The sequence below is a fragment of the Eublepharis macularius genome, chromosome 12, assembly GCF_028583425.1.
Source record: "Eublepharis macularius isolate TG4126 chromosome 12, MPM_Emac_v1.0, whole genome shotgun sequence".
Taxonomy (NCBI): domain Eukaryota; kingdom Metazoa; phylum Chordata; class Lepidosauria; order Squamata; family Eublepharidae; genus Eublepharis; species Eublepharis macularius.
The window spans coordinates 24,157,652-24,172,812 of NC_072801.1; the positions used below are offsets into that span (position 1 = coordinate 24,157,652).

A 15,161-nucleotide genomic window follows, 5' to 3' on the forward strand; every position below is an offset into this window, starting at 1 on the left:
AACAGGCCCCAACATCCTTCTGATTAAAATTTCCCACTTAGCTACAGACAACTATTTTTGCAGTCTTTGATTTCATTCGACAGAGGGCAGTCCTGCACAGAGTATCTGCTTCAGGACACCTGCGTTGCTCTAATCCGCTAGTTAAAATGTGAGAGTAACCCTTTTAAAAACCTCTTCAGCTATTTCTGCCGTTTCCTCTGTTGCTTAGATCTGGCCCCATTTATTTTCATAAGTTTTTTGTAGTGAAGTTGTCTATTGCCTGCCATTCCACCCTTGCTTCCTATTGTTTCTGTTTTGACAAAGTGAAAGAGTTTGGATTTTTTAAAACCAGTTTTCAAGTTCTAATGGGGCAGTTTTGCTGTGAAGTTTGCAAAAAATAAATAAATAAAAAGGTTTGCCAAAAATGTGTGGTCCATTTAGTTATTTACTTCATTTATACCCCGCTTTTCTCCTCGGGGACCCAAAATAGCTTACATTGTTCTCAGCTCCTCCATTTCGTCCTTACAACAACCCTGTGAGGTAGGTGAGGCTAAGAAAGTGCGGCTGGCCCTAAGTCACCCAGTGATTTTCCATGATAGAGGAGGAATTGAACCTGACAGTGAAACCCTAAGCAGAGTTACTCCAGTCTAAGCCCATTGATTTCAGTGGGCATAGACTGGAGTAATTGTTGTGAGTCTCCCAAATCCTATTTCCACACTGTAACCACTACACCACACTGGCTCTCATTGATAGCCTAAAAGCAGAGGATGGGAAAAGATTTTCAGCATGCAGAATGAAGTGATGCTTGTTCCAGGTTACTAGCCATGGAGCTAGGATGTACAGTAGTTTTGCTTAACAGTGGGTATAAAAATGCTGAGTCACCTTTTTACTAGTTTCGGTCCCATAAGAGATGCTCGTGGCTGACATATTGGCATTAAGTGAACTGCATGGTATCTTCTGTAGTATCAAATAAACAATATGAAGTCTTCCTAAAGAATACAACACCTGTCCAGCGAGCAAAGAGATATACACAATTTCTTACACTAGCCACTATTTGCATTTGGTGGCAAGAGTTCAAGCTATGAGGGGTGTATGTTACAACAGTGGGTCTCCCCTCTACCCATCCCAGAAGTGATTCTGAGTATCTATTCTGCAGTCTTTAAATACAAACCCTTTAACAAACAGCGTTGATTCTGGGTTTCTCTGTTTTTTCTTTGCATGCAAAAAATGATGACAGCCACACTGAGCATAATTTACCAAGACTTCTTTAATGCCTTTGTTAGAGTGGCGTGTAGTCAGATTTCTTAGTGGATTCTACCCTTTTAATTGGAATTGGAAATTTGGGGATCTTGTAATAGAGGCTTGTGCCATTTTTAATAAGCTTTGATAACCTTTCACCTTTCAGACCTTCTGTCCATGACCTGAAACGGGATTGCTGTGGAGTAGTAGCCTGTGTGTAGCTTTTTAACCTTTGGATTGTGTGTTTTCCAATTGTTTAGGAGCCCCAGTGATGTCTCCAGTCATTTTGTTGCTCTACAACACCGGGAACTTGTTCTGAAAGAGCAGAACTCTGCCATTGTGAGCAGGTAGGGCTGTGTATTTGTGTGTGTGTGTGTGTGTGTATGTATATTTTTCCCCAATCAAGTTTGCTGTGCTTCTTCATTATAAAATAAATAAATAAAATTGACTTCAGCCTGAGACTTACTGCATATTGCTACTGTTTAGATAGCAGATGGGGTCCCGTCGAGTTTCAGTTAAGGCATGATAGGAAAAATAGAAGAGTCCAGTAGCACCTTTAAGACTAACCAACTCTACTGCAGCATAAGCTTTCGAGAATCACAGCTCTCTTTGTCAGATGCATCTGACGAAGAGAACTGTGATTCTCAAAAGCTTATGCTACAGTAAAGTTGGTTAGTCTTAAAGGTGCTACTGGACTCTTTTCTATTTTTGCTACTACAGACTAACATGGCTAACTCCTCTGGATCTATATGGGCATGATAGAAGAATCTCTTGGATTGACTTCTGGCTGTCACCACATTGAGTCGAATCAGACACTGAGAGCCTCCTTTTGATGTATTGTCGAAGGCTTTCACGGCCGGAGAACGATGGTTGTTGTGGGTTTTCCGGGCTGTATTGCCGTGGTCTTGGCATTGTAGTTCCTGACGTTTCGCCAGCAGCTGTGGCTGGCATCTTCAGAGGTGTAGCACCAAAAGACAGAGATCTCTCAGTGTCACAGTGTGGAAAAGAGAACAGATGTAGGTCATTTGTATCTACTCAGGAGGGGTGGGGTTGAGCTGAGTCATCCTGTAAGAGTTTCCCAGGGTGTGGAATGCTAATGGCGGGAGGCTTCACTGTATCCTGAGGAGGTTCTTTTGCATATGGATTGGTGCTTGAAGTGCTAATCTTCTCTGCAGGGCTATTGTCGGGTGTGGAGTGTTTTGTTAGCCTGGTGTTTTTCAGCAGTGGCTGAACATAGCCTAACTCAAACAGGACACAGTATCTTATTCCAGGACACCAAAATACTGGACAACACTTCCAACTACTTTGTCAGACTGCACAGGGAAGCCATTGAAATTCACAAGCATAAGCAAAACTTCAACAGGAAAGAAGAAACCTTAAGAATGAACCGAGCATGGTTGCCAGTTCTGAAAAACACCAGGCTAACAAAACACTCTATACTCGACAATAGCCCTGCAGAGAAGATTAGCACATCAAGTACCAATCCATATGCAAAAGAACCTCCTCAGGATACAGTGAAGCCTCCCGCCATTAGCATTCCACACCCTGGGAAACCCTTACAGGATGACTCAGCTCAACCCCACCCCTCCTGAGTAGATACAAATGACCTACATCTGTTCTCTTTTCCACACTGTGACACTGAGAGATCTCTGTCTTTTGGTGCTACACCTCTGAAGATGCCAGCCACAGCTGCTGGCGAAACGTCAGGAACTACAATGCCAAGACCACGGCAATACAGCCCGGAAAACCCACAACAACCATAGCCTCCTTTTGGATGCTAGGAAGGAAATACTTATTTTCCGAGAGGTGCTGTGGCTGGAGTGCTCTGTACTCTTGGCCTGTAGCTTCATCCCATGTCTTTCACGGCTTCCTTGCCACTTGGAAAATTGGGCTTTTTCCTTTGGAAATTATGCCTGCCTTGCTTTTCTTGCTTTTATATCGTTGCTTTAGCTGGAGCCGAGGAAGACTGCTAGGTAGCGAAAACAACCGGGCTCAGCTTGTCTTCTTGTTGTCTCTGTTGGTGCCTGAGGCCACAACACTGAACATCACAACAGCAGAAGCCAGCAGTGGATGGTTGCAACCTAGTCTAAACCGAAGAACATGGTGAGAGCCCTGCTGGATTGGACTCATGGTTCATCCCACTCCACCCAGTGGGCCACCAGTTGCTCTGGAGAGCCAAACAAAACAGAGCAGAGAGGCCGAGGCCTTCCCCTGATGCTCCCTCCTGGCACTGGTATTCAGGCCCCTTTACTCACCACGGCTAATTGCCACTGATGGACTTCTCCTCCATGAATCTGTCTTAATCCCTGTTGAAAGCCCTCAATGCTCATAGGAATCACTGCCTCCACTGCCAGTATCATAGATGCAGAGAAGTTAGCCGTGTTAGTCTGTGGTAGCAAAATCAAAAAGAGTCCAGTAGCACCTTTAAGACTAACCAATTTTATTTTAGCATAAGCTTTCGAGAATCAAGTTCTCTTCGTCAGATGCCTGATACATCTGACGAAGAGAACTTGATTCTCGAAAGCTTGTGCTAAAATAAAATTGGTTAGTCTTAAAGGTGCTACTGGACTCTTTTTGATTCCACTGCCAGTGAATTCCACTGTTTAAGCACTTGTTGAGTAAAGAAGCATTTTCTTTTGTCTGTCCTGAACCCACTTCCTAACAGTTTCATTGGATGCCCCTGATCTCCAATATTAAGGGAGAGAAAAAGGCTTTCTCTCTCCTCTTTCTCTACTCCATGCATAATTTTATAAACTTCTCTCATGTCTCCCCTTCACTGTCCATAGGAAAGGTGCTCCAACCCCTTGACCGTCGGGAGATAGGTGTGCTTTATCTCTTCAGTGAGCTAGAGGCAGAACACTGTTTCAGATCAGTGCTCCTGGAGCCATCGCATCTGCCCTGGGGGTAGGCCCTCCTCTTGCCAAGGGCTGGTTCTCAAAGACTTGCCATGCCGCCCAGTGTGTGACATCTGAATAAATCTTCAACATCTTTGTGCAGATAGCTTATGATCTGAAGATGCAAACCGTAGTCGCTCCAGCTTTTTTTTTTATAGCTGGCCTACCACTGGTTGGACTAACTGTTCAGCTTTACCGATTGCTTGGCTGCACTTGGATGTGTTAGTTTTATACCACTCGCTTAGGTTAGCATTGGGCTTAGAGAAGGCACCCGTGTGAGTCAGCTCCCCCGATGGCCCCAAGCGCTGTGTGCAGTTAACTGCTCTTGAAAATTACAGCACACTCTTTTGCCCAGCTATGAAGATACATGAATACCGAAAATAAAAATGTGGATGGCACCCGTTTTGCAGAAATCTCTAAAGGCTGTTCCTTAACTATTCTGTCAATTTGCATTGGTAGATAATGGTTTGCATTGTGTTTGGATGCCTAGGATACAGAAGCCTTTTTGTTTCCATTTTCTCAGAAATGTGGATTTGGAGGAAAGCAATTTATTACCGCTGTGTTTGGTATTCGCTGCTGGCTGAGATCGAAAGTTGAGAAATCTGTGGAATACTGTGTTAATGCTTTCCTTTCTTGAATGGCAAATTCTCTCAATGGGCTAATGCTTGAACCCTGGTCTTGAAGCCTCCTTCGCAGAGATTTGTGGAAAGAGCTGAGGGTGAACCGACGAGGTTATTTGCGATGGGCTGATGCAATGCCATTTAAAGAGATCTGGGTTAGCTTGAGACGGTGGGATGCAGTTCAGGTAAAAGTAGTTTGCGTATGCTTTCACCCACAAAAATTGGTCACGTAAAAAAAAAAGAAGTTGAATCTCTTAAAATTCATCTATGCTTATTTGTTGAAATCCTGTTAAGTGGCAATCCCACTAACTTTGGTCATCTGCATGGGGGAAATGTCTTTCCCCCCTCCTCCCCTGTTGGGAAGCTGAGATTCATCTTCCTGTCCATGTGCTGTATTTCTTTCCCTGGTCCCCCAAGCAGTTTCATTTCCTGGCAGTAGATCCAGAGGAGTTAGCCGTGTTAGTATGTAGTTGCAAAATAGTGAAGAGTCCAGTAGCACCTTTAAGACTAACCGACTTTATTGTAGCATAAGCTTTCGAGAACCACAGCTCTCTTCGTCAGATGCATGACGATGCATCTGACGAAGAGAGCTGTGGTTCTCAAAAGCTTATGCTACAGTAAAGTTGCATCTGACGAAGAGAGCTGTGGTTCTCGAAAACTTATGCTACAAATAAGTTGGTTAGTCTTAAAGGTGCTACTGGACCCTTTATTATTTCCTGGCAGTGGGGCTTGTTCAAAGCAAAGCTGAAATTGCTCCCCCCCCCCCCCAAGTGGGTTGGCAGCACTGAACTCTTCTGCTAATGAAATCTAGCATGAACTTGCACTTCCTTTGTTAAGTGCTGTGCGCAGGGCGGTCAAACGATTTGCAGTTCAGCAGTGGTAAAAAGCACTTAGTGGCTGCTGCCTCTTCTGTGCTACCTCCTGAGGGCTGCTTGTCAATTCTGGATGGGGCTTCTTTCTCTTTCTGCAGCCCACCGCTCATTGACAAGTAAATTCAAGCTGGGCAGTAAAAGCTTGAGAGCATATCTTACTGAGAGGAGCTGAAACTGCTTAGCCAGTTGTTAAAATTGCTAGCCACAGTGTAAAATTCCCTAATGCTGCCAAGCTTATCTCCTTCATGTTATCAGGAATCTCCAGGGGTAGCAAAGTAAACCCATAAACATGGTTTGGTTAATATCTTAACAAAAAACAATTGATTCCCCCCCCCCCCAAAGTGTATCTCTTGATCGATTGGTGAGAATGTAATTTATCAGTGGCCAGGAGCCATGTTTTTGTTTGTGGGGTGGGGGTGAACTCCAGCGGTTTGCAAGTGCCTCTTTGTGTTGGACATAATATCCCAATTTAATGCAGGGTTGTGGGAAGCAAGTAAAATGATGAAGGTCACTTCTTGATTTTGAAGAGGTGAGCAAGTTAAACGAATGGTAACCTTGAGCCCCTCATGTTCTCTCAGTCTAAATTACCTCACATGGCTATTGGTGAGGATAAATGGGGAGGCAGGAATCCATGTATGGCTCACCTGAGCATGTTGGAGGTTCAGTAAAGACAGCAAGAGTTATCCTGAGTGAAAACTTTCAAGCCTTCCAATTTGCTGTTGTTCACCTTTTAGGTCTCAAGTTCTCAAGAATATTAAATCGCATAGCCAGTCGTCTCTCAGTGCCAAGAATGTTATATTCAGTCTTAACATTAAAATACAAGAACCTGATGCATTTTCTCTAAAGAACAAAGATGGTGCTTGGGAAGAACAAATCAGATCACCCTGTACTAAGAAAAATCTTACAGAGAAAAATAAAAGAAACAAACGAAAAACTTGGTTGTCATGATGATATCCTCTGAGAGCTCCATAATTTTCAGTATACCTGCCTGGAACGTTAATGGCCTTTGTTTCCACAGTTTTAGCAATCAAGTTTTGCTTTGTAAATACTGAAGCGTCTTACGTTTAAGCTCAAAGGGCAAATGGGTTGAGAAAGATGCATGTTCTTCAGGGCTGAATTGTTTGAGTGAACGTGATTTGTTTTAAGAGGAGGGCATTAGTTCACCAGTGGTTCACATTCCCTCTTGGCATGATGGGGCGTTAGCATTGAACATCCCCATAGTTGCTGCCAAGGCCTTTTTTTAAAAAAAAATTGCTGTATTACTGAGAGGTGTAGCAGTGGAATATGAATAACTAACAAAATATCAGTATGAAACAATGACCTGGTTGTTGACAAATAGCTGTTCTTGGTGGCTTGGCTGTGTTAGTCTGTAGCTGCAAAATAAAATGGGAGTTCGTTGGCATGTGAAAGACTAAAAGCCTGTTAATCTTTAAGGCTCCGCTGGACTCCTGACCCAGTGATCTAGTTATTCCATTCAATAGCTTCTATCCACCGATTGCATCTTTGCGGTGGCCCTGTTTTGGGAAACCTTGCTGTGTGGTGAGCATTAGTGTTACTGTGAAGGTTTTATATGCTGACATAATCTTACTCTCTCCTTTTTAAGGTTTTTATGTAGGTTTTCTTGTGCCCATATTTCTAGGGGCATAATCTTTTTAATATGGCAAAAACATTTTGCATTCCAGTCTCCACCGTGCTGTCTGATGAAATCGACCCCATTTTCCTCCTTTGTGATGTATTAGGTTGCTCGAAGTAGTGAAGTAGTAGTTTACTCGAACATCAATGGATGGCTTCCAGAAGCTGAACCAGGCACAGCGGAGATGACGCGAGGGAACAGTTTGCTATGCAAGATTATATCCTCCCCTTCCTTGTTGGAGAGAAGACTTTTTAGTTGAACTTGCTTTAGACGAGGGTAGAAATGTATGCGTTGCAGAGGATTGTGATGTGATACCATGTGTTCAAGATGGTGTAGTGCTTTGCCGGGCAAACATTATGTGATAGTAATATTAGACTTGCAGCTTCATCTCAAGGTTTCTGGCTTTTGTCAGGTTATATAATCCTTGTGATTTAACACAAAGAAAATGTATGTACATGCAAACCTCACCTCAAAAAAGAGATTTTGAAGCTAAAAGGGCAACCAAAAAGATCAATTAAAATCAGGGCTTTTTTCTGAGAAAAGAGGTGGTGGAACTAAGTGGCACCATATGCACATGTGCAAAGCGTGCAAGTAGGGTTGCCAGGCCCCCTCAACCTCCCGGCGGGGGACAGGAGCCTGGTGCTTACCTTTGGGGAAAGGGGGGTGAGCGTGCGCTGAGTGTGCGCATCCCTTCACAGGCACGATGACGGTCAATTCGGGAGTGACATCATCGCGTGCCCCCTTGGGCAGGCCCGTTTCCGGTGCTGCGGAGTGCATTGGGCTCATTGAGGCGCTGCGGAGTGCAGAAGCGTTCCTGCATGCCGCAGCGCCTCAAAATGGGCCCAGTCTGCGGCAGAATGGGCCCGTTTTGGGTGCTGCGGAGCGCAAGAGCGTTCCTGTGCTCCGCAGCAGCTTAAAAACAGGCTCAATCTGCACCCATACAGGCACTTTTTGGGTGCTACGGAGCGCAGGAGCACTCCTGCGCTCTGCAGCTGCTGAAAACGGGCCCGGTTTGCCATGGTTTTGAGCGCTGCAGAGCGCAGCAGTGCTGCTGCGCTCCACAGCAGCCCCAATTTGGGCCAAAACGGGCCCGATCCCAGCGGCTGCAGCACACAGGAGTGCGCCATGCTGCAGAGGAGTGCCCAAGGAAGGTGCGCACTCCCTGCTGCTCAGGTAAGTGGGGGGCGGAGTGTGGGGAGCGGGGTTGGGGATCCCCCCCACCAGGGGTCTGGGATCCCTATGTGCACGTGCTTCTGAGACTGCATGATAACATCAGTTCCAGGAAGTGACAACATTGCGCAGTGCGTGGCCACCGCTGGGAGTGCTCCTGCGATTCGAGTCCACTTGCCTTCTCGCCCCAGGCCTGATTCTGGCCATTTGGGGCCCATTCCGGCCATTTAGGGCCTGTTTCAGCCCAATTCAGACCCAAAGCAGCCTGGATTGGGTTGCTGGCGGGTGTGGAAACACTCCTCCCGCCTGGCAGCAGCCCGATCCTGACTGTTTCAGGCCCATTTCGGCCATTTCAGGCCCCAAACGGCCAGGATTGGGCCTGAGTTGGCCGGGAATGGGTTGCTGCCGGGTGGGGGAGTGTTCCCCTGCCTGGCAGATGCCCAATCCTGGCTGTCATAGGCGGGGCCAGCCCAAGCAGGGCGGCTCGAGTCCAAGCCTTAATGCCAGAGTCTGAGGGGAGTTCCAAAAGCGAAAGCCAGGTCAAACCGGTGGTCAGAGCACAAGATAACGCCAGGAGTGAGTCCAGAGTCCAAGAGCAAGGTCAGGCACAGTCCAAGGTCAGCTACCGATAGCGTCAGGTCCAAAAGCAGGCACAGGCAAGGTCCACAGAACACAGAGTGGTTGCAGGCAGTAGACACGTTGCTTCCATGCCTGGCTGTCGCTCCTGACTGGCTTTTATAGCCAGGCATGGTTTTCAGCCAGCTGCTGGGGCTCCATCCTGATGCTACTCATCATCGCTCTCCAGCAGCTGGCGTCAGCTCAGGAGATGTGCACTGTGCCGTCTCTCCTGCAGTTCCAGTCTCTGGCGCTGTCTGCGGTGCGCTCTAGGTGTGGGTGAACCTGGGGGGGTGGAATCCCCTGGCTGGGCTTCCCCTGTGGTGCTGGCAGTCCCTGACTGAGCTTCTCCTGTGGAAGTTCCTGGCTGAGCTTCCCCCGTGGTATTGGGGCTAGAGGGTGCTGGTGTCTCAGCTGCTGGCTGTAGGCTTTGATCAGCCAGCAGCTGCTGCTCCTGTTTGCCGGCTTCTGCTGAGTCAGGGCTAGGGCTGGCTACACAGAACTCTTCTTCTCCTGAGGAGTCCTGGCTGGCTACACGAGGCTCCTCTCCTCCTCCGGAGACCTCACTCTCAGACTGGGCCATGACACTGGCTGTTCCAGGTCTGTTTCGTCCATTTTTGGCCCTTTTTGGCCCTTTTGGGCCCACAAATGGCCAGGATCAGGCCTGAAACGGCCAGGATTGGCACAGTTCCAGCCAAGGCATGTTCTGCCTCCTGGCAGAGGCCTGATCCTGGCCATTTTGGGCCAGATCCTGGCCATTTTGGGCTCGTTTTCCCCCTTTTGGGCCCGAAATGGCCAGGATCGGGCCACTGCCGGGTAGGGGAGTGTTCCCCTGCCCAGCAGCGGCCTGATCTTGGCAATTCGGGCCTGATCCTGACCTGAAGAAGCCAGGAGCAGGGTGGGGACAGTTTTGAGAACTGCCGGGACGCCGTTCTGGAGTGTTCCGGTAGAAGAAGAAAAAGCCCCGATTAAACTTCTAATAAAAAAAGTTTCATACCACCAAAAAGTTGTATGAAAATTTTTGGTGGTATGAAATTCATTTTATTGGCAAGTGCTTTAATTGTTTCAGATGTTATAAAATAAGAAGAAAAATTGAAATGCATTCTACCTGTTTGAGAACAGTTAAATTGATGTATCTGAGGAAGATATAGTCAAAACTATATTTAGCATTTGTCATATATTTATTTTCAGAGTTTTAGCTACAGGATATTAATTTGACCTCTAGCCTTTTGATCATATTTACACAAGCAAAAATGGCTGTCATAGGAAGCAGAGCCAAAGCAAAAATGGTTGCCACAAGAGGTGGAGCCAAACCCAGAACTCCTTTGTTGCTTTGCAAAAGAAAGGGAATAAAAAGACATGCTTTAGGCTGATCCTGCACTGGGCAGGGGGTTGGACTAGATGGTCTGTATGGCCCCTTCCAACTCTATGATTCTGTGACATGAAAGGAAGCCTGAGGAAGGATGTTGGAAAGAAAAGGGCAAATAAAAAGAAAGAAAGCCTAAAGGGGAATGGAACCACAATCCAGAATGCTTACTAGTCTTTCTGATCCTCCAGTGACTGCTGCTGCTGTTGCTTCCATGGAAAACCCTTTCATTTGAACAGTGGCATACAGTAACAAGCTCTGTCTTACAAAGACCAGCCCACTTTCTGAACAAGTCAGCATGTGCCAGGGAAGGTACTGGCAGGCATAGTGGTGCCCATTGGCACCACGTTAGGGGACGTAGTCTAGGGAGCATTGTACTAAGAGGATTAACTCTCAGAATTGAGTATCAGCTCAGCCTGTTCCTGACGCTGGAATTGAATCCCAGTGCTCTGGTGCTACTATGTCAACTTTTCCTTTGCAGTGCCTTTGTGGCACAGAGGGAACTATTGGGGGGGAGGGGGGTTGAGGCAGGAGAGCATGCTCCTTCTGCGTCCTTACGTGGCTGCTAGGAGGCAGAACAATTGCCATGTTTTTAGTAATAAAGGGAAGTGGGACTTGTTTCTGAACCTCCCCTTCACTACAGATTTTCTCCGGAAACTGCAATGTGTCTCTAGGATTGGCTTTCTGGTGGTGGTGGTGGGGAAATCCAGCAACCAAACGTGCTGACCAAGTTTGGCTTCCATGACAATTGAGTCATGTGATGAAAAGCACACATAGAACATAGAAATGATGGCAAATGCAGTTCCGTTGGGTGCCTGGATATCTAATGTAGTCCCGGTGGGATGGGCTAGAATTTTATTACCTGCTTGTTTCTGGTTCCAATGATCTGGTTCTATTTGCATCAGCTGCTGGAAAGCCCTGCATGATCAAGAGAGATGTGAAAAATGTCCTTAAAAGTATTTTGTGTGCAAGTCTCCGCAGCACTAGGTGGTGGCTGAACACTTCGGTAAAAGCTCCGCGTGTCCGTTGTTTATGTAAACACTTGAAGATGCCATCTGACCTTCATGAATAAGCCCTTCGTTTTAGAAAGATTTAAGGATGTTGACTTGGAGCACTTCCGGAACCTTATTTCCTTTGCTGACAGTCAGTGGTTTTCAGACTGTGTTTGGGAAAGCCTTAGGCTCCTCAGCTGGATAATCGGTCACTGGGACAGTGAGCAAGCTTTTCGAAACAGTCCTCTTCCTTAGCAGTTGGAAGTCATAAAGGGATGGACTGCAAAAGATGCATACGTGGGTTACTGAGGGAAATACAAGGCTCCATAGACTGGTGGCCTGCACCTCCTTTATTTTATTTATTTTCTTAAATCATGGTCCCCAAGGCAGCAAACACAAAAACAAAACATTTCAACATTAAAACAACTTTAAAAATAAAAGTATATATAAAATAATTCAATAAAAACCTGTAAAAATCACATAATGCCAAAACAAGGGCGTTGGGCCATTAACAGTTATTGGAGGGCATGCCAAACAAAACAAAAGAAAACAATCTTCACTTGCTGGTAGGTTTGCCAGCCTCCAGGTTGTAGCTGGAGATCTCCCGGAATTACAACTGATCTCCCGGCAACAGAGACCAGTTCCCCTGGAGAAAATGGCTGCTCTGAAGGGTGAATGCTATGGCATGATACACCACTGAGGCCACCGCTCCCCAAACGCCACCCTCTCCAGGCTCCACCTACAAAATCTCCGGGAATTTCCCAACCTGGACCTGGCCACCCTACTTGCTGGTGAAAGACAATGATAGAGGGGGGCACCGAATTTTGGCACCATAACCCAGAAGGCCTTTACAAGGGTTGCCACCCATCTTGCCCCTGATGGTGGGGGCACCCGAAGCCAGGCCTCTGAAGATGTCCAAATTGGACAGGTAAGTTCACATGGGAGAAGGCAGTCCTTGCGTGTCTGGAGGCAGTTCCCCACTGTCCACCATCATCTGTTGCTCTCATAGGGTCCTTCAGCAAACAAGTTGATGCAGAAAGTGCTTCCCGAAGGGCCGAAAGTCTGAAAAATACCATTCCATCAAGGAATCTGGAGGGTTTGGCTGGCAGAGAAAGGTTTGCGAGTCTGGGTTCACACAGGTTTCTCTATCATCACTCATTTCCTGAAGATACCAAATTAATTTCCATATTTCTTGTAGGGGGGGGGAAGGTTGTTTCTAATGTAGCATGTTAGGTTAACATCGTGATGGTGAGTGGATATTGAGCACTGAAATGAGAAATGTCAACGTTTCCCTTCATGTATGCTTTGAAACCATATTCCAAAGTTTAGTTCTGCTTGTAGAAGTAAATCATATAAGAATACCTGCTAGTGGTAATGGTAAGTGGAAAAATGTCCTTTTCCCAGAGTCCAAACCAGCTACTTTGCCCTGCAGCAAAATATAATCTATCAAAATGCCAGAACATCTTTCTTCCTCCTTTCTTTTTTTATTTTAGATCAAGTGCTTTGTTCATTCCAATTAAACTTCCATCCAAGTGTAAAAGAAGATTAGAGGGGAAAAGTTGACAGATCCCATTTATATTCATGATAGATTTTGTTTGGGACGGTTCAAGGAAAGCATACAGAGGAAGTGACAAGATAGGCAATGGCTTATGACAAGAATCTTACTCAACCCTTAACATTAACGGGCAGTTTCCTTCTTACCACTCATTCTTGATTGCTGGGGTGAGAAGTATTCATAGTGATCGAGTCAGGTGCGTTTGAGAAGCGTTCAGAACACTTTTGAACTATTCTCTGCTAGGGAAGGTTTTTCTTCAGGGCTGCTTGTTGAGGAGAGGAAATCCAAAATCAAAATTCATGTAATTGATATAGTCTTTCTTAAAGACCATCCCAAATGATGCACAACAGCAGGGAAACTCTCAAGTTCTCCAGCATTCTTTTAACAAGCTTCTAGTCTGTTTGCTTATTTATTTACTTCCCTAACAACCTGCTTTTCTGCCCCCTGGGGACTCAAAGTGACTTGCATTGTTTTCACTCCTCACAACAACTTTGTGAGGTAGGTTAGACTGAGAGTGTCACCTGTTGAGCTTCCATGGCAGAGTGGGGATTTGAATTTAGGTCTCCCAGAGCCTAGTCTGACACTAACCACTACACCACCCTGGTATTCACTCCATGACCGTCTCTCCAGGACGGTCTCTCCCTGTATGGGCCCCAGAGAGCACTTCGTTCAACTGGAAAACATCTACTGGTGGTCCCTGGCCCTAGGGAGGCTCGGCTGGCCTCTGTCAGGGCCAGGGCCTTTTTGGTCCTGGCCCCAACCTGGTGGAACTCTCTGTCTGAGGACACTCGGGCCGGCCAGGATCTTGTATTATTTAGGCGGGCCTGTAAGACGGAGATGTTCCGCCAGGCATATGGTGGAGGCTAATTTTAGTCCATCATTGCCGAGCCTTCCACCGGTCTCCCTCTACAAGGGGCATGGAGAGTCCACTCCTGCTGGTTGCCCCAAAACGGGCTCAGTGTTTTATCTGTTTTTAAATTGATTTTAAGTTGTATTTTAACCAATGTTGTATCTCGCCCTGAGCCTACTTGTGGGGAGGGCAGGTTAAAAATAAAATAAATAAATAAATTAAATAAATGACGTGTGGAGATCCACACTGGCAGTTGCCATCAACCGAAAGAGCCATATGACTGCTGTATGCCCTGGGCCACCACCCTAAACACACATAAACAGTAATGTATAACAATAATACAATCCCTTTAATTCCCAGAGTGGCTCCCAGCTTGTGGGTTTGTCTCTTTCCACTACTGCAGTGGAACCTTAGCCAGCCATGTTTTTTCTGCAGGGTTGGAAAACTCAAAAGCTTCCCCTCGTTTTGTGTCATAATGCTAGCCTCTTATAATAAAAATAAGATGCCATGATAAAAGGTCTTTAAGGTGCCGCAAGACTCCTGTTTATCTTCATATTTAAAAACCTTACAGTACAGTCCTAATTAGAGTGACACCCTTCTAAACCTCTTGACTTCAGTAGACTTAGAAGCATTTGACTCTGCTTGGAGGATCAGTGTAGAGCAGGGGCCCCTGGAATTATGACACACCATGGTGGGTATAATCACAAGATGGCTGCCGCAGGTGGCGGAGCCAGCTCCAAAATGGCTGCCACAGCTTACCTGCAGTCACACAGTGAAGAACTTTTGATGAGGTGGCAGCTCCTGCCAAAGCAGCATTAAAAAAAAAATCTGTACTGGCAATCCAATCTCCAGTGGCCAGTCAGAAGCCTTGCTCAGCAAAGGCCCAACCTGGTTCTGCCCCCTTTCTAAAATACTTGGTGGGTGCCAGGAAAGGTGTCCGTGGGCATCGTGATGCCCATAAGCACCACATTGGGGACTCCTCTTGTAGAGACGCTGTAGTGCATTTAGTCTCACCGTAAAGACAAACAGTAGGTAGATTGTTCTTCCTGTGTTACGGTTTTACCTTTGCTGTGGGGGACATGACTACAAGATTGTTGCCTGTGCTGTTCTTTCTCTTTGCTGTGCTTTTCTTTGTTGCCTTGCAGTGCTTTTGGCCGCCAGAGCAATAAATGCAGCTGACTTGCTCATCCTGTCCTTTATTTGGCTGTGTCTACAATGGAACGTTTAAACTTGGCAAGTCTGGCAAACGCTTCTTGGAAAGCGGGCCAAGAGTGTAATTATGAGGGTCTGAGCATTAACTGGCACTAGTTGTGCGAGAGCTCCTTGCTGTTCTAAGCACAAAAATTCACTGGCTGGACATGGATCATTTTGGATGA

The 15,161-nt window shown here is 46.2% G+C and overlaps 1 protein-coding gene across 2 annotated transcripts in view; it reads left to right on the forward strand.

Annotated features, from left to right (window-relative positions):
• The window catches only part of MAD1L1 (mitotic arrest deficient 1 like 1), a 545,441-nt gene that overhangs the window by 52,105 nt on the left and 478,175 nt on the right, over positions 1 to 15,161 (forward strand). Inside the window, exon 10 of one of the 2 annotated variants that reach the window (XM_054992881.1) lies at positions 1,479 to 1,565. The exons of the other annotated variant lie outside the window; for it this stretch is intronic. Within the exon in view, the coding sequence (XP_054848856.1) occupies positions 1,479 to 1,565 (87 nt within the window). The remainder of the gene's footprint in view (positions 1 to 1,478; positions 1,566 to 15,161) is intronic. 2 annotated transcript variants of the gene reach the window in all.